We start from the raw sequence: 21,894 nt of genomic DNA, 5'->3' as shown, positions 1-21,894 counted from the left end.
GCATTTGGTCAGTGTCTGCTTGTTTTGGGCCGTTTTTGTGCATTCTTCCAATTTCATATGCATTGTAGGATGTTAATTTTTGATAATTTCTAAATGAAGAGGTGGAATGTAAGTAAGTACATTTGACCAAGTATTGATTTTGATGTGTTTGTGCTTTCATTTTGCTTAACACGCCTACTTTGCAACATTTAAGAGGCAAATATTGATTTTTCTCAACTCTTTTTACTCATATTTTACACAAAATCATGAGCTGATAAAATAATAATTAAAATGAGCTCCTGACCAACCACAACATTTAAGTGCTTACATGTTGCTGCATCAGAAAGGGACCGTACCATTTATCAGAGTAGGGGGTGCCTGGGGTGTGACTTTGTTTTGTTTTTCTTTATGAATACCATGATCCTCCCTGGAGCAACAAATATTTTCCCTTGAGCCTCTGAGTGACTTAGGAAAATGCATGACCCCCCCCCCCCCCCCCCCCAACCATAAATAACCATATTTCATAGTTCCTGGCCATGATAAATGGTGTGATTTTGGAGAAGAAAACATGCCTTTCAAACCCACTATTCAAAATAGACACAAAATACCACCATTTGAAGCTGAATGTCCCTCCCCCGTTTTGCACCACCCCTCCTCTCTCATAGCTAAGTAATGAACAGTCCCTTATGATGAACCAATCATGTAATAGCCCTCTGTAAGTGTAGCTTTTTACTTCATGGTATTTTCCTAATTTTACTTGAGTAAAATATTACGCTTATTTTTACATTCAATTGGGTATTTTTTACAGCGAGATCTTAAACATTTTTTCAGTAAATAATACTGTTTTATGATCAGAGTGGAACCACTCTCTGTGTGGTTAGACGTGTCCGTCCGGAGCGTTTAGCCTTGTACACAGGAAGTAAATTCAAGTCATCCAGACAAGTGGGTTGTAATTCGCCAGTGTATTTGGTGTTTTGGTCAGTAAACAGTTCATATCACTTCGAATTGTAATATATTGCTTATTCAAGATGCTGATCAAAGTAAAGGTAAGACCACTGTGTTATCCTCGCTCACACTTCTCCGCCGGCTCGACGCTGCTGTTGTTGGGCAGCGCGCTAACATCACTGACCGGTTCGCTAATTTATTTTTGGGCCGGGGAACAGTTACTTAGTATACTTCAACTTACACCCATCTCATTCTGCGCTATTACAGTCTAAAGTTCTGCCTGGTTTTTGGCTATATATTAAGTGGAGCTACCAACTAGCTATCAACATGCTGCTAGTTGGCCAAAGCTTGTCGCCATTCAGAACCTGTTATTTGATAGCTTGCTAACCTAAATGCAATCCCCAAAGCAGGTCAGCTAATTTAATTGCTTGGCCGGTGTTACAACAAATTGTGTGACCCCTGAGATTCTGTGACGCTAAAGGAGATGGGTTTGTGCCCTACTGGCCCCCAGTTTCTGCCATCACTAGGGCTGGGACAGTGAATCTTTTATCTAATCTGATAATTGATCGATAAAAAAAAAATAATGGATCGGTAACTTGTGGTTGTCTTTAGACAAAATGCCATCAATACTCTAAATCCATCTCCTCTTTTGTCAAGATTTTAAGCTGTTTTATAGGCTTGTTAATTGATTAATTTGTTAAAAACATTTGCACTGGCAATATAGCTGAGATATCTGATCAGGTAACAAAATCTATTGAGTCACAGAATTTATTGTAACACAAGCGAACCCCACAAAAAAGGAACAGCTCTTTATCTGTGGATGCTGCCTTGTGTTGATGGAAAAGTTGTGATGCAGACTGTATGTGTAATTGTAGAAACCAAAGCTGGTATTGATGTGATCATGTCAATGTTCCGTTTCAGACACTCACTGGAAAAGAAATAGAGATCGACATTGAGCCCACAGACAAGGTGAAATATTGTCTTCAAGTTAGAAAAACAAAACACTAATCTTTGTACCGCTGACTGTCAAGGCCTCGTTATTTGTAAATGTCTTGTTTTTGTGTAAATGAAGGTGGAGCGAATTAAAGAAAGGGTGGAAGAGAAGGAAGGAATCCCCCCGCAGCAACAGAGACTCATCTACAGTGGAAAACAAATGTGAGTTTCTCCATCATAACTGTCTGCTCTGGAGCAGCTGCAAGATGCTTTTATTTTTCCACAAGTCTTCTCTAAACCACTTGTCTCCTGTGTTCTTTCACACTCAGGAATGATGAGAAGACAGCTGCAGACTACAAGATCCAGGGAGGCTCAGTGCTCCACCTTGTGTTGGCGCTAAGAGGCGGTTCAACGCTCCACAGTTCCTGCATACACCTCTCCTCCTTGTCCTGAGTTGCTGTTGTTGTGGGGCCAGCTGAGTGCCAACGCTTTAGGTGTCTGTCACCGTCTAACCATGTTTCAGCACAGAGATCTGAAATCCCACGCTCCCAGGCTGACGCAAACAAAAAAAAAAAATCAACCAACAACAGCAACGTCAAAAAAAAGAGAGAAAAAGGACGTTCTAATTTCTTTGTAGATGTTTTTTGTAAACCCACATTGGCTTTCTGAGTTTGACCAGCTGATGCAGACACCCATGCAGTACAAAAGACAGTTTGGAAACACTGTGGTCTCTTTGCTTGTGAATAAATGCTGAAGTTGATTTAAGTGTTGTCCTCTAATACACACCCACACAGAGCACAGACTTTGTGCTAAGCCACTGCTGAGGATTCTGAAAACTGATTTTTATTAGAAAATGACATGAAACACAAGATTTAAAGACACAGTTGACAGAATACTCATCCTGGTCTTTTCTTTACAGTTTAGTGAAGGTAGAGATCTCAAACAGTCTGGTAAAGATTGCACGGAAATCCATTTAGAGCACCATTGCTGACATCCAGTATCCAGAGTGTTTTTAATAGAGGTCCATGATTATGAGATGAGTCATCAAATTACTGAGGTGATACACCGGCTTCATCTAAAGGTGTTTTACAGCCCACTGCTTTGTCCTTCTACAACAAAGGGTTGTATTAGAGATTTTCCATAGACTTAAACCTCTTGTTATTGTGCTTATATACTTAAACTCTAAAATATACATCTTGTATACACTATCACGCCCATTATTCTGGTATCACTATACACACTCTTCAGAAATTAAAAAAACTCAGGAGCCTTTGTAAACAGTGGACAAGGGGATACTGGTCAGGAAAAGCATGCTTAAATAGGAATGATAAAAACATGTTAATAGGACTACACCACTTAACATTCAAAACAATTTCTTGGCCTCCAAAACCAAATATAATTGCATTTTTTTTATGTACATGAGTTCTTGAGGGGATGAAAGGCACAAGAGAATTAATTAGGAGGAGGATTCTCTGAGCTGAATGAGGCTTTAAAAATATACAATACACGAGGTTGTGTTTAAAATCCTTCACCCTTCAATCTCAAATCATGCCCTTGTGTTTCCCAGTAAAATCAAGTGTACTGGAATTGAGCATTTTATAATAATAGTGGTGGGTCATTAGTGTTTAGCTGCTTTTAAACAATGTGAAGATTAAATAAAGGCAAATATTTCATAAAGCAAATCACTTCAAAGAGAAGAACCAAGTGCAATGTGAGGACAACTCCTCTGGTGGCGCATACTGACTGAGAGGAGCCACATCAAAGTACATATTTATGGAGTGAAACAACTACAGTCAGCTTTAAAAAAAGAACCTGGATGGTACAAAGTTTCTACGGACATTGGTCATTGCAAAAATCCCAGATAAACTATTCAGATTTTAGTATTTCCTTATGATATGGGAATATTTCAAAGCTTGTGCGATATCAAATAATGTAATCAGTCACATTTACACTTGGATTCCAGAGGAGAGGATAAACTATGTGAGTTCATGTATTAGGCTGTGATTTCCTGTGAAACAACAGTGTTCTTCAGCCGTAAAAACACCAACAAAATCAGGAATTTCAGAAACAGCAGCTTGGACGGTAGTGTACAGGGTGTGACGGCAGACAAAAAAATCCCCTTCCGTCAGTGACGGGCGAGACCTGCTGACTCATCCACAGACTGCTGTCATAGTCCTGTTGCACTGAGTGGCTGCTGTCAGTGGCCGGCAGCATTGAGTCCAGGGAAGGAGTCGATCTGGACTGTATCCTGAAAGGCTGAGCCCTGGCTGGTGTAAGATATACGGACTCTCATCTTCAGGTTCACCTGGAGGAGGGAGAAGGATTTAATAATGTGATGCAGCTGGAAGCGGCTCTGCTGGGATGGGAGTGAGAAAACAAGGTTTGGGACTGGCACATGGCACGCACACTTGGCAATGATGTATTGTTCTTGCAAAATAGAACAACAGGTTTGTGGGAGTTGTGTGAACATTTGGAGATAAAGTGCGAAAATTCTAATGTTGTAATCTTCAACACTGATCTAACTTTGAATACAGAAAGTTTGGTTTGCGGGTGGTTATGTTCTCCCTTGCTGATAAAGCTTGAAATAAAAGATGGATCACACTCCTGATCGACCCTTCTTTTGCTCTTACTGACAAATCCAAATCGTGGCTTTGCGTCTGTGCGTCAAACTCACCTTGTTTGGGTTGTTGAGGACGACCATCTGGGTCACTTTAGCTGTGCCCCGTGCAGGAAGAGAGTCCCCACTGGGAGCCTTCATGTGTAACTGGACACTCTAGGGGGAGATCAAATGGAACTTTGAAGTTTAAAGCACCAAAACGCATACATGCTGTTCTGGTTGATTTACAGCACTGATGCCAACCACTGAGAACATGATAGGGTTTAAAACCTACAGGCTGCAAGCAACACTGAGTGGTGAAATGTAGAGAGACATTAAGTACAACGAGTATATTGTGCCACAAGCTGCTCAATTTTCTCATGAACCTTGGCAGCAAAAATCAGCAGCAGCAGTGAAAGCTTGCTAGTAAAAGAACATGGTGTGTTTTATCACAGGTAGTGAGACAAACCTTGGGCACTGCAGCCTGCAGGGTGAAGCTGCTGATGTCTGAGTCAGTGGAGTTGGAGGCTGTTAGTGTGACTGTCAGGCTTGTGTCTGACTGTTTCTCGCAACTTAATGTCAAAGCCACACCGTCTTTCTCATACACCGGTACTGTGGGAGCTGTGGAGAACAGATATGGTAAAATGTTGCATTAGTTTAAAACCAATACTGAGCAAAACAAACTAAATAAAAACATCAACACTGGGGGAGATTTAGGGAGATTGTTTGATGGCCTGAGTCAAGCTTCAGTCCCCTAAAATTTGCATTCTCTAGTTTCATGTCCTAAATCATTTCCTCTGTCTTGTTTCTTTCTGTCTAAAGTAGTGTGTGTTTGTGTGTGTGTGTGTGTGTGTGTGTGTGTGTGTGTGTGTGTGTGTGTGTGTGCGTGTGTGTGTGTGTATATCTGAGCATCACACCTGGTGCAATGGGTGTAGGCTCTAACCCTCCCAGCAGATCCAGGAGGTCTCCTCCAGCAATACTGGCTGTGTTGATGGGCAGGCCAGGTGCTGTACCAGCTACTGCTGGGCTGGGCTGTAGAGCCTCCTCAGAGCCTCCCAGCAGGTCCAAGAGATCACACACCTGAGGAAAACACAGACAGAAGGACAAAAGAGCCTGATTCAACTTTAATATGAAAGGAACACACTGCTCTGCACATTTAAAGCAAACACAGCAAGGCTGTGTAAACGTTATTTGAATTAACCAAAAAGTGAACAGTAACTACAAAACAAACATACTTGTAAAGCTAGAAAAAAAGACACCACTGAAACTTGTGTGCCATTAAGTTAAGTCTACAACTGTATCCTCACCCCTGTATTTTAATATTTGTGTATTTCAGCAGAACATTGTTGCTAAACTGGTTAGCTGGGGTTCTTTCCAATTTGATTTGCATAAAAGCACACACAGGACGGCAAACTTACCCATGAACTACAGGAAAGGAAAATAATTTACATAACACACGCACTGATGTGTGCCTGAGTTTATGACCTCTATTTATTATAGACAGCCCACTGTAGAGACTGTGATGATACAACACTGAAATACTTACAATAAAGCCCATCACATACAAATAGATAATAGCTTATTAGCCTCAGGCAGGTATTTACAGTGTCAAGAGCCCCCTTACTTTTAGTTGTTAGCCTACACTTAGCTAACTACAGCTTTGCCTGAGGACCTGTGCTGACGCACTGGCTCATAATGGTCCAGAGTCATAAGACAGCTTGAGCCTGACCTGATGATGCTCAAAAAGTCGGCAGTAAAATCTTGAAAATCAATAGTTCACCAACGAAATATGGTTAAATACATATAAATTAAAATGGAAAATACAGACAGATCAGTTCAGTCTTGACTAATGTCTGCCAAACACTAGAAGACTCTGAAAAGACTTTTAAAGACTAAAGTCTGACAGCCTTTCACATCTAAAGACAATGTGAGTCACAAACTGTGATACTGCAAAGACTGGGGATCTTGCAGGGTCACTATTTGCACAACTAAAACTAGATTCTTTCTGAGTTTATTTCACATCCTGTTCCTGGTGGAAAATATTATGCCAAACTCCCTTTAAGAAATATGACATACTACCAATTCCATACGTGTCAGCAAAAACACACAACTCTAGAAACACAAGATAAAAGGCAAGAACAATGTTCTAGTCAATGTGGCAACAGATTTTCAATAAGGATAAATTATATTTAAGTATAAACTTCACATTTTGTTTGTGGTCACCTCCATTGGTTAACTACACTATTTTAGAGGAAGGAGACCGTGGGAATGAGAGCCGAACCTTTTTTCTCACTGGAAACGCATGCATGCCGAATTAAACACTGACTCTTGTTCACTCCACACCTCCACCAATTTCTCCTCCTTTTTCAGAGTCCAAGAGAACTGAGACTTGCTCATGTTCTTGCACCTCCCTGGTGCCCCTCCATGTTTACTGTCTACCTGGTTTGCTGCTTCCTGTTTGGTGTTGAAGAGAGCGCAGCATTGGTTGTTAAAAATGTTCACGTCACTGTACTCTGTTTACATGAGCCAAGACTAAGAACTAACGGTAATATTCAACACGTCAGAATGTGAAGACAAGAAAAAGACCAACTTAAGATAGCTTGAACTGAGTTTATGACTACCTTACACCAAACGGTCGGGATCACGGAAATGCACACTAACTGAGGTAAAACTCTGATTATTCATTACAACACTGGAAATTTGTCTGCGACAGTTAAATCGATGTAAGGCCGGCATAAGTTGCTGTCATATAACATCAATCTGTGTCGACGTAATGTACCTGGCTAGTGGGTTGTTGTAGCAACAGTGGCTCTCCCTGCTTTACTCTGACTGCTTGGGTGTCCTTGATGGCCTCCCCTGTTGACTCTCCGTTGGTATGACCCGGGGAGTTCTTTTCGATCACAGGCATCCTCTCCAGCACTGCTGCCCTGTGGAGAGAGAACATCTCAGCTCTCAGCTCTTTATGGCCAGAATAAAAGATTTGCTTGTACTAGCTACTGTAAAAATCCTTAAAGCTGTAATCATACTATAGATAAAAGTAGTTCTACTTTTAATTTTCTAGGTAAAAAACCCCCCAGAAACATAGTATGTAAAAGACTTTACAAAAACCAGGAAAATTTGACTTCTTTATCATGTTGGTGCATACCTCATGTGGTCATATTTTTTGAACAGAGCATTGTATTCAACTGCCCTCTGCTGGAGCTCCACATCTATACAGCTGCCATAGATGCTGACGATGCTCCTGATGCGACTGGCAGAGGGGAAGTGATGAAGAGAAAGACAAGCAGTTAGGGGACTACTATAACTAAATGGGTATCAAAAACTTCATAACCTCGATCAAAGTGTGTTAGCAAACAGAAGCGCTGAGAATGTTCTAATGTTGTCGTGCTCAAATGCAGGTTGATAGTATTTGGGAATGCTGCTGTGGGGGAAATTTTGTTCCTCAATAAATGTTTTTTTTACTCAATAGAGCAGACTTTGAACTCGCCAATGTGGCCTGTGGCTGTGCTTTAACTGTATCTGGTCAGTGTTTGCTGTGAGTGACAGAAATGTTTCTTACTCCACATTTTCAGTGATGCGTGTGCTTAGTTTCATGGTGGCCGTGAGAGCAAAGCCTCTGGTCCCTGGGGATGACATGTGGGACTGCAGAACAGTTTCCAAGGCGTCCAGGACATCGTCTTCAGTTACCTGATTGGAAGACGTGTCAATACAGGGTCTGAAAGCTGACATTGCATTTTTGTAATAATAAAACAAGAGATAAGAATGGCACATTTCATGTTCTCATATTGATTTAGCTGATAATCCCTGACATTTACTGAATGATAAAGGCAGAGTTGAGGACTGGGAACTGGGAGGACTAGAGAATTAATTTAGTCTGTCAGTATTTGGTCTTTAGCATTGGGTAAATTCCCAGACATGATACCATATTGTACTGTTTGGACTACCCACCTCAGGGAGCTGGACTGCTGGTTTACTTTTACATCATTAAATAAATAATCATTAACTTCATGTACTTCAGTTTTTCTGTTTTTGAAGCACTTGTTGCTGCAGTGAGTCACTTCATTGTGCGCTACATTCTTAATCAAACTTCTCCCTTGGATTTCCTGTCAAGGAAATATGCGAGTCGCTACAGGTAATTACTTCTCATGCTTGCTACTCAGATCCCATATTATTTCCAAACCAGCTGCCATTAGGGCAGAAAAGGTGAAATGTTTCCTTGTGTCCTGCTGGAACTAGCAAACATAAAACTTGTTATGATCTAACTATTGGTTGAATCACTATTACTGCTACTATTAATTTGTATTATATTATATGTCTGTGTGTTGCATGTACCTGAACAGGCTCAGTCTCCTGACACTCTCCTCTCAGCAGCAGGTCTCCATACTCTCCTATACACCAGCATGCGACCTGCACCAGGGATTGCTGCACACACAAATGTTACACTCACACAACTGTGTACACACACATCACACTCACGGTAAAATACAATCATAGAGTAATCCTTTACGATTTAGGGGGATTGGCTTGCTGGTCTGCATAGCAGTCTGACACATCAGAGCCACTTTTCCCTGAATTGACTGCAAGTTAATGTGGTGGAAGATGGGAAACTGCACCACACTGCAGATGAGTACATGGCTGCTCATCTGACTTGGTTCCAAAAATAAACCTGGTTGCATCAGCCAATTTCACTGAAAGCGTAGCTATTCTCACTGCCATGGAACCAAACCAGCTCTATCTGGATCAGGACTGACACAGACTTTTCTTCTAATAAACACCTCTTGAGTGTTGCACATTATGTTGTGCTGCAAAATTATCTCTGATTAAAATTACATGTTTTTTCTTTCTGATATTTATATAACAATGAATATTAATCAATGGGAGTTCTATCCAAAACTCTAGTCGATTTTATTACGCTTATAAATTCAAATCAATGAAAAGATGGGATGCAAAATTATGAGCATTCCCCGTGTTAGAGTGGCTTGACTGTGAAATAGTCAAGAAATTTCTGCTTGTAGCATCACGTTTGGAACATGACTATTTCAAACAGTAATTGCTTTTTCAGACCAAAGATGACAGTAGATATCTTAAAGATCTAAGATGGGTTGAAAGCCAGGAAATATGAGAGTTTAGGTTCTGTACATTTTAAAGAGTCATGTGTACGAGTGGATCCATATGTCTGCTTTGCTAAGTAAGTGTGAGTGTTTGTGAAAGCCTGTGATTAAATAATTTTGTCACAACAGCTTTTGCAAGGGTCCTGTTGATTTTTTGTCAACATTTAAAGGTCTAGTGTTCAGGATTTAGGGGGGGTATATTGGCAGAAATGGTATATAATATTCATGACAATGTTTACATTAGCTTATAAAAAAATTAAGAATTGTTGTGTTTTCTTTACCTTAGAATGAGCCACATGGAGCAAGTCCTCTCCCACAGAGTCTGTCATGTTTTTCTACAGTGGCCCAGAATAGGAAAAAACAAACACTGGCTCTAGATAGGGCCATTCCTGTTTTCACGCTAGCCACCATAGTTCTACATCCTTAGCACACGGGAGAAGTTTTAGTTCTGCAACCTAACCACTAGATGCCACTAAATCCTACACACTAGACCTTTAATTTTTGTTGAAAGCTTTTGGCTGGTATGAGTTGGCAGGCAAGGTTAGGTGAAGTCAGGTATGTAATTCCAACACACAGTTATATTTCCTGTGATTCATTCTGTTTGGTTATGCCTGCAAACCAAATTGCATAATTATATGTTGTCATTTTTAACATGTTCATGCTAGTTACAAACTGAGGTATTGATTTGTAATGGCATGTAAAATGAAAAATAACTCTAAATTACAAAAGGTTTTTGTGTTCAACTGAGGACTTCCATGAACACTACTCCCACAAAATGACCATAATAACAGCAGTTATTCATGCTGTTTTACCTTGAATTCATGAAGAAAACTTTGTTTCTAACTCGCCTCCAGTGAATGAAGAATCCAAAAATGGCAAACATTGCTGACGAATTTAAGTAAACAAGTTCTGTGTTTAACCACAGCAAAACTAAATCAAAACATCTGTTGACAAATTCTCTCTCAACTCATGCAGTATAATCCAAGTTTCACCTAGTCGTAAGTGTCACCAAGTCGTATGCTCAGTACTTCCCAAACACCTGCATGAATCTAATCACCAGTCAGTATTTAATGTTTGATAAAGGATCAGCATGGAGCAACCCAGAGACAGATGTTGTAGACTTTATTGTCTAGCTTGAGTGAATGAGTGAGCTGACCAACAAGCCAATTGTTCTAAAACTTCAAAATGCTCCTTTAAGAGCAGGAAATGCCCAGACAGACACACACATACACACACCTGAGAGATGTCAGTGAGCAGAGCCCTGTAGAGCTTGTGGACGGTGTAACAGTGCAGCTCTGAGGCATTGGTGATGAGCTGGATCAAGTTGGGCACCGTTTCATCTCTCACATCGCCCCCTGCCTGGCAGAGTGAAAATCGGTGTAAAAACAAAAGTACACACACCAAACTCCATTAGCCAGACAGCTGGCCCAAGTATTTGGGTCGCCCTACATTTGCTCCCACACACAACGACCTCACTTTGGGGACGCTTCCATCACAGTTCATATACATTATAAAGGACATTTACCACTATGGATCAAGCTTTAATTTATGCCACATTTCCACCATCGCCTTTTTTACACACTTTGTCCTCGCTGTATACACCATCCTTTTGAGAGAGCAGTGCAAAGGATTAGGTAAGCATTAGCTTTTACACCAATCATGTGGACCTCATTTATTCCCTTTCCTAGATGAAGCTCAAAATGAAAAGTAGGGCTATAACAAATGGAAAGCATTAGTCCAGGATAAATGGCCCTTTTCAGGATCTGGGGCTGCACATATGAAGGTTTGTACAGAGAAGGAACAAACCATCTCTTATCAAATGTTTTATTTCTAAAATGCAAATTGAGTGCCTCAGTTCATACACAGCCTTCACACATGTGGCCCCTGGTGTCTACACGAAGGCAGAGTGCATCAATGATGGCAGTAGACAACTTAAAAACAGTTGTGAGTGAGAAACCCATGTAAGAGGCTGTAGTGTGACTGACTCGGTCTGTATTTACCGTGGTGAGGACATGCAGGATGGTGTCAATGTGCCAGCGCTGGGAGGGTGCATACCTGACAGAGACAGAGACACACACTCTCAGTGGTGCTTAAGGGTGAGTCACACACACACACAAGTCTATCTGCAAATCCGTCCACAAAAACAAAGTGCATCAAGGGGTAGAGTGATAAACAGTACAAACAGAGAAAGCTATTCATCGTCACAGTGCCACTAACAGAGACAGGGGTATCATTGAGAGTGGAGACAGACACAGAGTGAGACATGGAGCCATATATAGTATAATATATAAGCACAGAGACTTTTAGTCACAGCCTAAACACTTAAACAGCTGTATCACATTCAGTGTATTCACATGCAGGTGAATGCACATGTGCGTACATGCATAAATACAGTGTACAGTGTATGTATTTCAATCATGTATGTGCACATTTATGTGTCTGCAGTGTGTCACGCACCTCTCAGCAGCATTGAATATGCCGCTGGCAGCATGAGCCCTGAGCTCAGGGGGGCAGGAGGAGAGGAAGAGGAGCAGCTCCTTCATCATGGAGCGGATGTTAGAGGCTGACACCAGCGCCAAAGAGAGCTCCAATGCACGGCTGGATAGACAAACGGGGGATTAATGTTGCTAATTTTGTATGTATACATACCAGTCCTTTAAAATAAGACGCTGTCTGGTGCAATTCCTCCTCAATTCACCAGATTTAAAATTAAAATTAAAACTGCATTACATTTTGTGTTGATGCGGCTGACCGGACCTAGCTGCAATGGTGCAGGTCAGTCGGTATCATCCATCTGCATCCATCAACAACCACAATTTCGGCAAAGTGCTTTTGCAGCAGGAAGACAATCCCACGTCGATAAAATCCACCCTGCTGAAGTGCCCTTTGGCTACACACTGAGCTGTTAGTGCCCACAGGTACTGTTTGGTATTTGACCTTTCTGTGGACCTGGGCCATGGGCAGACAATCTACCCACAGGGATCAATTATGTATTGCTTTATTATCATCCTCATTAGTAGGGCTGGAAATAAAATTACTAGGTAGCTCACAACCAGTATAATGCTATCATGACTTTTAGTCAACAATCGTATGAAAGTGATCTATAACATATTATGATAACTGCACAGCTGAGAAGAAAACTATAGTTTTAAAAATGTTTTTTTTTTTAAACAAACCTGTGCTTGTGTTTGTATTCACTGCATCATGAAGAGCAGTTTTCTAGGCAGCTGAGGTGAAACATGGTGTGATATTGGTATTATAATATTATTTTGTAATCCATTAGTTAAAGGTTCAGTGTGTAGGATTTAGTGGCATGTAGGGTAAGGTTGCAGAACTGAAACTTCCAGTGTGCCGAGCTTATAGGAGAGCTATGGTGGCTGATGCAAAAACACGAATGGCTCTATCTAGAGCAAGTGTTTAATTTGTTCATTCTGGCTTCTGTAGAGCAACCTGGCTGACTTTGTGGAAGAGGACTCACTCCCTGTGTAGATCTAAGCGGCTCATTCTAAGGTAACAAAACACGACAATTCTTATTTTCAAATGATTATAAACTAATGAAAACATGTAATGAACATTATATCCTACCAATAGATGCCCTTAAATCCTACACACTGGGCTTTGAAAGGTGGCAAATTTTTCCCTTTCAATCAGTGTTCATGGTAAGTATAGTCGATTGGAGAAATAAATTCCTCAGTGTGTGCTATACGGATTGAGAAAGCTGAGTTCACAGCTGCAAAATCTCTTGTTCTGCCAACTCTGTCATTTGACATGACACTGACATAGTTGGAGGAAAGGGAAAAACTACAAGCTATTTCAGCTCAGATCTCTAGTCTCCGGGGAGTGTTGTAGCTCCGCAGCTAGTTTTGGCGTCTGGTCTATTGCCTCTGCAGGCTGCAAGCAAATCTGGCAAGAAAACATACTGATAATCTTTCCATCCAGTAAGCAGATGTACACACACACGCAGACACACAAGCAGAGAGAGAGAGAGAGAGAGAGAGAGACAGAGACAGAGACAGAGACAGAGAAACAAAGACAGAGAGATAGAGAGTACTGCTCATGTTAGCCATGCAAGAAAAGCCATGTCTCAGAAGCTTTTGTACAATGCATCCTGGTACATGTAGGACCTGCTGTCAGAGCAGGCAGAAGAAGTCAGCTCTCGCTCAATATAGCACTGAGGAATTAATTGCTTTCAATAACTACACTTGTCAACACTGATTGGACATCCACATAAAAAGTGGTGAAATTTCCTGTAATGTCTGTCTTTCTGTGTCAAGGTACTTTCAGACAGCAAAGGATTATCGCAGGTGCCTCCATTGTTTTAAATGTAAATACGACATCAACTGAGCTGCCATGGTCAGTGGCAGCTAGGTTTAAAGTTTCTAAAATAATCTCACAGGTCTGACAGATGTTAATTTTACTGGTATGTGAGTTCCAAGAATTATACTCATCCTCACCAACAGAGAAGAAAGACATCACTGAAGGGAACCAGTTTTAAAGTTTGATTATCTGGTCTGGATCTATAAATGTTTATGATATTAGTTATCAAAACTTGCTTTACAAATCCGGTCATACTGCCAACACTTTCTTCTACAATAAGCTACAATGTGCTCTGTGTAGTTGTGTGACGAGTTCTGATAAAGTAGGTAGCACTGAGTAGTGTATGGTATTGTTGGTTAGATCAGAGGTAGCCAGCTGCGCCCTCCTGTTGCCCTATCAAAATACAGAACATTGATGTTGGCTGGTGGCAGACACAGCAGCGACCTGCCACTGTGCAAAAGCACCTCTACACAACCCTTTTATATCATCTGGCTTTGTTGTATTTAGAGGAGGGGCCAAGTGATGCTGTTTTAAATCCATAAAGCATCAAAGTATTAGAAAATCCTCAAAATGAACTGACCCTTCACCATTTAAAAAAAAAAAACACATGTTAGAAGACTCCCAGAACACACATTAGGAGGTGGCATCATTGGAGAAGCCTGACCTGACAGGGCATGACTTTAACTGAACATCTGTGGAGTAACAGCTGTGCCTGACAAGCGGAGAAGAGGTGAAAGTTACCGCTTGACAGACGCGTCCTGGTCCTTCAGGCAGTCCACTATGGTTCCCCGGTGGCGCTGCACTGCATTGTGGTCTGTCCCAACGATCTTCTGAAGAGAGGTCATGGCGATGTACCTGGACATGAATACAGAGTAGCCAAAAATAAGAATGTCATGTTTTAAGCCTTACACTGCATTATGATGAGGTGCTGCGAGGGATCTAAACTCAGTGAGATTCTGAGTGTTTAGCATGTAGCAGAATGTATCTGACAAATAATTAGCTTTTAAAAAATAATTGAAAACAATCAGCTAATAATGATTTATTGACAGCGCTGTATAAACTTAACTTTCTCAACTTGGCAAGATAAATAATTCATCTTTCCTCTGGAAATGTCTCATGGACTGTTCAAGTATTTATGTATGCACAGGGGAGATGTTATCTATCCAGTCAGGTCTCACAGGAATGAACCAGTCCTATTACTGTCAAACAGCCACAGAGAGATTCAGGGGCCCTGCAGGTAAAAACCAGACAGGCCTGCCTGGGCAAACAAACCCTTTGGAGACAAACCCAAAAAATAGTAGCATAACAAAACCCCAAGGATTCTGTTATAGGTCTCTACACTGCCTGATGAAAAATGACATGGCCAAAAATTTCAGAGATCAACATTAACAGACAGACAGTGACCTTCTGGTGTGGCTCTGGAGGAACGGCTCCAGGGAAAGTGATTAGTGAGCTCAGACTGATAACAGCCTGTTGGGAGGTTTCTCTCTCTGGCTGCAATGAGTTTGCCTTTGGCCTTGCGGAATGGAAAAGGTAAAATGACCCTGAGAGATAAGAGAGGAAGGAGGGAATGATAGGGGAAGAGACACATAGGGGAAATAAAACAGGAATGTGCGGAGGAAGCAACACTAACCGAATGTTCCTGTCATTGTTCAGGAGGAATCGTCCCAGGATGTTCACAGCCAGAACCTGTAGCACAAGTGAAATGAAGCATGTGTGTTTTTATTAATTAAATAGGTGACCTGATTCCCTAAGTATTGATGTAGTTAAACAGAGTGAGAAGTGCTGCTAGACCAGTCTCTCACCCTGAGGCCGCTCTCTGACTTGATGTCTAGCACAGTGAGAACAGTCTCATACAGCACAGCATTGCCTACAGTCTTGGTGCTGTCAGTGTTGGTTGCCACCTGTATGGTAAGTCAAAAATACATCAGTGCATTACTCATACAACAACATACATTCATTTTTTTGTAACAGATATTGAAGTACTGAACATATCTTTACAATAAAGAATCATTTCTGCTTCTCTATCTTCCATTCACAGAAGTGATTCAAGCTTTTGCAGTTGCTGTTTTCAACACCTAGTTTCAAATAAGTCTTTTCAAAGGAACATACTCTGGCACACAGGAAGTAATGCGTTCTACATGTGTAAGTTTGTTCAGAATAAGACAAACTGCATGACTAACTGGGGAGTCAGCATGAGCTGTGATACCCATGATGGCTGAATAAAGAAGTACTTAATGTATGTAATGTTACAGTGCTGGATAACTTCTTTATTTTGAATTGAAAGAAAGACCAAAGAACATACAAATAACAAAAAAAAAAAATCCTAAATTTTTGTATTATAGTTAATCATTATTTTTCAAAGTGAACATGAGACCTGAGCTAGTAGGTCGTTCATAGCGTCACTGGCTCCTTCGTTGTTGCGACCGAGGATTCTCAGCAGCCTCAAGATGCGTACCTGATGATGGAGGCAGGAGAGAGTGAACAGATGGACTACAAGTTATTTTGGTGCACAGAATCAGCATAAAAATAAGAAGAAGGATGAGAGGATAAATTTGTGTGCGTTAGTGAGAAAAAACAAGCTGAATGTAAGAAAAACATGAACATATTATTAGCAGCATTAATAGAAGAAAAGAGTGATTTTTTTCCAGAAAAAACAAGTCAGATATGTTTCGATTTTAAATCTTCACCCGAGTGGTGCTCTAATGTACCTGGTTCACACTGTGATAAAATATAATCAGGTAAAATCTGTTGACTGATTCAGGAAAATTTAAAACAAAACCACTGATTTATAACAACAAAATTATTTAGTGTTACTGTTCTATAGTCAAAGTTATGAAATGCAGAATTCCAGTGCCATGCTGATAAAGTATCCCTTTAACTCACTGAGATATGATACTGTAATGTAATACCACAAGTCCAGACTGACCTGTAGGAAGGGATCACTGATTCCTGCCACGTCATGCTCTGGAGAATAACCTGAAAGGACCAGACCTTTCATGATCTGAACCAGATCTGGCACTATCTGCAATACACACGACACAAATACATAACATAATCATGCATGTAGAGAACTCATCAGGTCATTATTTGTCTGTACGTAGGTCCATCATACCTTTCTGAACCGCTCAAGTGTTTCTGGATTCCGCTCACACAGCTCAATGATGAGCACCACAGCACCATGCAACACACCTGGAGATTATGGGAGTAAATACAGTGAATAGCTGGAAATATTATGTATGAGAAAATGTAACAGGTGTGAGTTGTTAAGAGCCACTAACCATGGTTCTTCTCAGAGAGTAGGGAGCGAGCGGCAGGAGCAAAAAGCTCCCCAAGATCATGGACTTTTCTCACAATGTGAACCGCACACAGAGCAGCCTGAAGGAACAGCAAGGCAAGTCATCAGCACTGTCACATCGTTACTACATTGAGCAGATGGATGTTGGCTGATAGTTTTACTGCTGATAAAGGACTGTTTCAAACAGGTCACAAACAGACTAACAAGTAAGACTACATCATACTGAAATAGAAAAAAAACAATTTATCTTTCACACTGGGGTACTTGGATTAATAAAATTAGCGCAGACATAAATGGCTATCTAGAGCATAAACCACTTGCCCTTCCATGGGCAGCCCCCTCACTCTGACATCTCTCCATTAAATGCATGTATAGGTCCTGTTTGTGCATGTGTGTGTATTCCGGGACTGTGTATTTATGACAACAGAGTGAAAAAAAAAGAATTTCCCCATGGGGATAATAAAGTATATCTTTCTCTTCAGTACACACACAGTGTAATTAGTACAGAACTACTTCTGTATAGAGTGATCACAGTGGTAGACATATTAATATTGTTAAGTACTGCTGGGAAGAAAAAAACAAGACAAAACAACCCTCTGGAGGTCCCCACCTTCTTCTTTATGTAGGAGTTGGAGGCTCGGAGCAGCCTGTCGATCTCTGGTGCCAGATCTCTGCACATCTCAGCTGAACCCATACAGGCCAGCGTGCACAGAGCCAGAGACTGAACATACTGGTTACTGTGAGAAAGGTCACTGGAAAACACACACACACAGAAAAATACACAAATGACAGCGTAGATCTGTGTGTAAAAATGTTTTACTATAATTCTACTGAAATCACACGAAAATATCCTCCATTCTGTGCACTACTGTTTTCATCCATTTTGTCTACTGTGATTATTCTATTTACATGAAACTGTACTATCATCAATTATGACAATGAACCGTTGAACATTGATTGCCTAACATATGATCATGATTTTCACCAAAGATGTGAATTGTATTTTGAGGGAAAATACCACAGCCATCTTTTACAAGTAGTCTCTCAGAATCAAACATATACCACAAAAAACTTGGTGACGTTTTATTTCAACCCTCTCAGTAAGCACTTATATGCTGTACAGAAATGACATATGCTACTACACACTATAATGTAGTGGTAAGCAGATACAAGGACATTTTAAGTAATTGCTTGTGAACAACCATAACTCCTCATATGCAGCATCCATAACTGGTATGAACAGAGATGAGTGCTTGGTAACAAATTTTAGCATAGCTGTAATCATATATTTTGTTATATATCATCATATAACACACTGTGCATGTACATGTGTTAAATCATATATCATATTATATATATATGATTACAGCTATGTTATACTATTTTATTTAACAATTTTGCACTTGCAGTTGATGTTTTGTATGAGGAGTAAGAATCATTGACATGCTAATGAATACTTAACAACTTCCTTATAATAAATAATATCTGTATCATAATGCATTTTAAGCCATTTATTAACTGTTATTAAACAAGGACAACACCAATTATTTAGTGCTGCACTTTAATGACAAGTTGAACTAATGATTCATGATTAAAGTAAAGGATTAAAATAGATGCAGCAGGACAAGAGATATTGTCTTTTTAATTCCATGCATTCTTCTCTCTTGTCAAAACCTGGCACCTGCATTACCCACAATGCAACTCAACCACAAATTATTTGGTTGGAGATTCGGCTGTGGTTTGCTAGTAGCAGTTAAAGTAGCCTCTAACCTCTAGTAGAGTTGAAAAGCAGGTTACAAAGCCCTGATAAGCTCACTCCTTTCTAACTCCACACCTCCAGATATTGTCATTTTCAAACTTGAAATCTTCAGGCCCATCTGATGCTGACTTAAGTGGCATAACTTTGAAGCTCCCTCTGGGGCCACTAAAAGCTTTACACAACTTTTTTTAATGCAGTAGTGCTCTACAAGACCTGTTAACACACTTTGAGGTGTAAAATCAGTCAAATAATAGAGCTCCCCTTTAACTGTATATGAATGCTAAATACGGGGGTTAAATAAAGGGTGCCCAAAAATATCTGGATTTCAAATTCCAGTGGCTGTCCTTACTTCTTGATGGAGTTGGTGATGAGCAAACTGGCATCCTGCTTCTCATCCAGCAGCATCATGGCTCCCAGATATCCCACACGCTTTTCGCTGTACCGAGGGCTGGCTATCATCCGAACACACTCCATCTAGTAGGAAGAGCAACAACTCCCTTAAATGTGAAGTTACTTGAGATACTGAAACTACTGATGCCCCTGGGGAAATTTTCTGCTCTTTGCCCACTCGAAGTGGAGTTCAGCTTCAGAGCAGCAGCCCTGGAGCAGAGAGGGATTCAGTTGGCCCAGTTTTATTGACACGAGTGTGTGATGTTCCTGCAGACTTAGCTCGAGGGAATTAACCACATTTCAAAGAGTTCTAACGACACGGGAAGTTTGAAAGAGCAAGAGGTACAAGTTTATATAGCAGTAATATTACTAACTCATCATAGCTTCCAATTTTCAGCATGTGATTCTACAATGTGCTGTGCTTTCTCGGTGTATGTCGAGCTCCATCGTGCACTCACATTTTTGCTTAGCACTCAAATAATGTTTGTGTGGGATTGATGCTTAGGACATAATAGTTGGACACTGGGCCTGGGCCACTATACTGCATGGGGACATTTCAGTGATAAATTGAATCCAATCCTCCAATGGCACGATGGTTTCTCACCCTGCCCACCCTCTCACTCTTACCCCAAGCAAACCCATGACAGGCATTAGCAAAATCCTCTCACCTGACCAAAGTGAGCGGGGTAGCCCAACATGTGCACGTAGAGCAGCTTGGCCAGGTTGTGCGATCGCCCCCCATTGTCAGCTTGTCTGAACTGTGCCCGGATGGCTGCACACTCCCTTTGGATGACACCTCGTTCCTCACACTGTGTCCTTGCTGACCTGATGGCCCGGATCATCTCCTGGAGGGGTACTGATGGAGACATGGCTGTGTGTGTGTGTGCTTGTGTGTGTGGATGGATGGATTGATGGAAGAATGGGAGGATGTGTGTGTTGGTATGTGTGCATGTGATGTAGTGGACATGTTAAATTACAGCAGAATATTACTGAGAACAAATTACTTTACTGTGTATAGTTACACTGTGCTTGATATTACTTCCTGAAACTGAATGCCCTAGGTGTTTGTAACGTTAAGGTAATGGTAAAGCTATTACTACACTATAACTACGTCTTTAGAAGAGCTGTACTGTCACTAAAACACACAACTGAAGTGTGTACATTTCAAATACAACTCAAACAACGTAAACTACGTTTCAAGTCTGGTAAACTGACGGCTGTTTCTGGTGACATATTGTTGTACATAGCGTTACTCACTCTTAATAGAAACTTACTTCCAATTATCCACATTTGTGTTACTTATTTACGTTTTCCGAATACATTCAAGTGTTAAATATTCAAGTTAGTATGACAGTCCCCGAGTCGAAGATGCAGGTCAGTGAAACGAGGCAGAGGCTAGCCGACTGACCGAACACAGCTAACCTTGCAGATGCTGTCAAGCCTGCTCAGTGAGGCTGTCGAGCTAAACAGCTAGCTAAGTTAGCATGACAGTCTGTTTGTGTGAATGTGTTTAGCTCCAAAACAACAACCTACCTCTACACTGTACAGAGAGTCGCCAGTATCTTTAAAAAGTAAACCGGTTCAACCGAACCTCCTCCAATACACGGCAGCAGTCAGTTGGCTGGGAACCCAAATACTGTGCATCCATTCAGTGTCAGTGAATACAAAAATAATCACACGACGTCCTGTACAGCCTTTCAAAATAAAAGCCGTTTCGGACATATTGCATGTGGAGTATTATTAAAAATATATTTAGACTACGGTTGAAATACGACAAAAATCTAAGAGAATTGTCAAGAGTGATTGTTACACAAGATTTAATGCATCTTTTTTAGGAAGGCATTCTGTGTTACTAAGTAAAAGGCCTTTTCCACACAAGATATTTCAAAATATCACAGCAGGGAGAGCACAGGTGCAATTAATAACACTAATTAGTATGGTTACATTTCATTTAGTTATCCAAGTTCTAGGGCACTGTAGTATTGTAGCTGCTCCTTTGGTGAAATATGTCTGGCTTCATATAAATAAATGAGAATAAAAAACAAAACAGAAAAAGAAAAAGATAAATACTATATAGTTTTTTCCTCAAAAAACTTAATTGTTTAACTACATGTCCTTTTGGATTAATTTCCCTACACGTCTCAATGCTGCATCAAATTCTCTACACTGCTGGGGATGTTATAAGCCTTTCCCAAAATACATCATAACATGTCAAAATGAGTAATGCACAGCAACTATTAACATCATTAGTTACACTTGTGCTCTGCCTGCTGTGACAAGTCAAGTAGCTAAAACTGGGGGGGAAAATACATAAAACTAACTATAATGACTAGCTTTTTAAATGGTCTTTCAATACCATGTCATGGTCTTCAACTGCAGGTGAATACATTATGTACATATTTTAAGTATAAACAAAATTAATATACCCTGATCATTCCCCTAGGGGGCATTTCTTGATGAAAAGTTCCTGAAGTTTCTTAAATGGTGGTCCACAAGGTTCCAAATTAACATGAACAGAATGGCCTCTTGTTTGTGCTGCCATAATAATGACATGAGATGCCGGCAG

The 21,894-nt window shown here is 40.6% G+C and overlaps 2 protein-coding genes across 3 annotated transcripts; one reads left to right on the top strand and one right to left on the bottom strand.

Moving 5' to 3' along the window:
• Positions 1-7: 7 nt before the first annotated feature.
• On the top strand, positions 8-2,617 carry nedd8l (NEDD8 ubiquitin like modifier, like). Of its 2 annotated transcripts, none has more exons than XM_033650530.2 (4): positions 8-108; positions 1,846-1,893; positions 1,997-2,079; positions 2,187-2,617. In XM_033650530.2, the coding sequence occupies exons 1-4, from the start codon at positions 94-96 to the stop codon at positions 2,308-2,310; spliced, it is 270 nt and encodes an 89-aa protein (XP_033506421.1). In that variant the 5' UTR covers positions 8-93; the 3' UTR covers positions 2,311-2,617. The 2 variants fall into 2 exon arrangements, with proteins under 2 accessions (XP_033506421.1, XP_033506419.1); XM_033650528.2 differs by lacking the exon at positions 8-108 and adding an exon at positions 868-1,025.
• Positions 2,618-2,677: 60 nt separating this feature from the next.
• On the bottom strand, positions 2,678-21,011 carry ap1g2 (adaptor related protein complex 1 subunit gamma 2). The gene is made up of 22 exons (XM_033650525.2): positions 20,862-21,011; positions 19,997-20,214; positions 19,288-19,412; positions 17,790-17,931; positions 17,163-17,259; positions 16,997-17,073; positions 16,811-16,906; positions 16,259-16,339; positions 15,687-15,785; positions 15,515-15,570; positions 14,623-14,736; positions 12,022-12,162; positions 11,565-11,619; positions 10,801-10,923; positions 8,786-8,875; positions 8,013-8,140; positions 7,599-7,703; positions 7,233-7,380; positions 5,371-5,533; positions 4,923-5,074; positions 4,532-4,630; positions 2,678-4,162 (listed from the first exon to the last, which is right to left on the bottom strand). The coding sequence occupies exons 2-22, from the start codon at positions 20,195-20,197 to the stop codon at positions 4,055-4,057; spliced, it is 2,400 nt and encodes a 799-aa protein (XP_033506416.2). The 5' UTR covers positions 20,198-20,214; positions 20,862-21,011; the 3' UTR covers positions 2,678-4,054.
• Positions 21,012-21,894: the final 883 nt, after the last annotated feature.

This window comes from Epinephelus lanceolatus, chromosome 12 (assembly GCF_041903045.1).
Source record: "Epinephelus lanceolatus isolate andai-2023 chromosome 12, ASM4190304v1, whole genome shotgun sequence".
Classification (NCBI taxonomy): domain Eukaryota; kingdom Metazoa; phylum Chordata; class Actinopteri; order Perciformes; family Serranidae; genus Epinephelus; species Epinephelus lanceolatus.
Note: the sequence above shows the minus strand (reverse complement) of the source record. Positions and strands in the feature narration are given on the sequence as shown.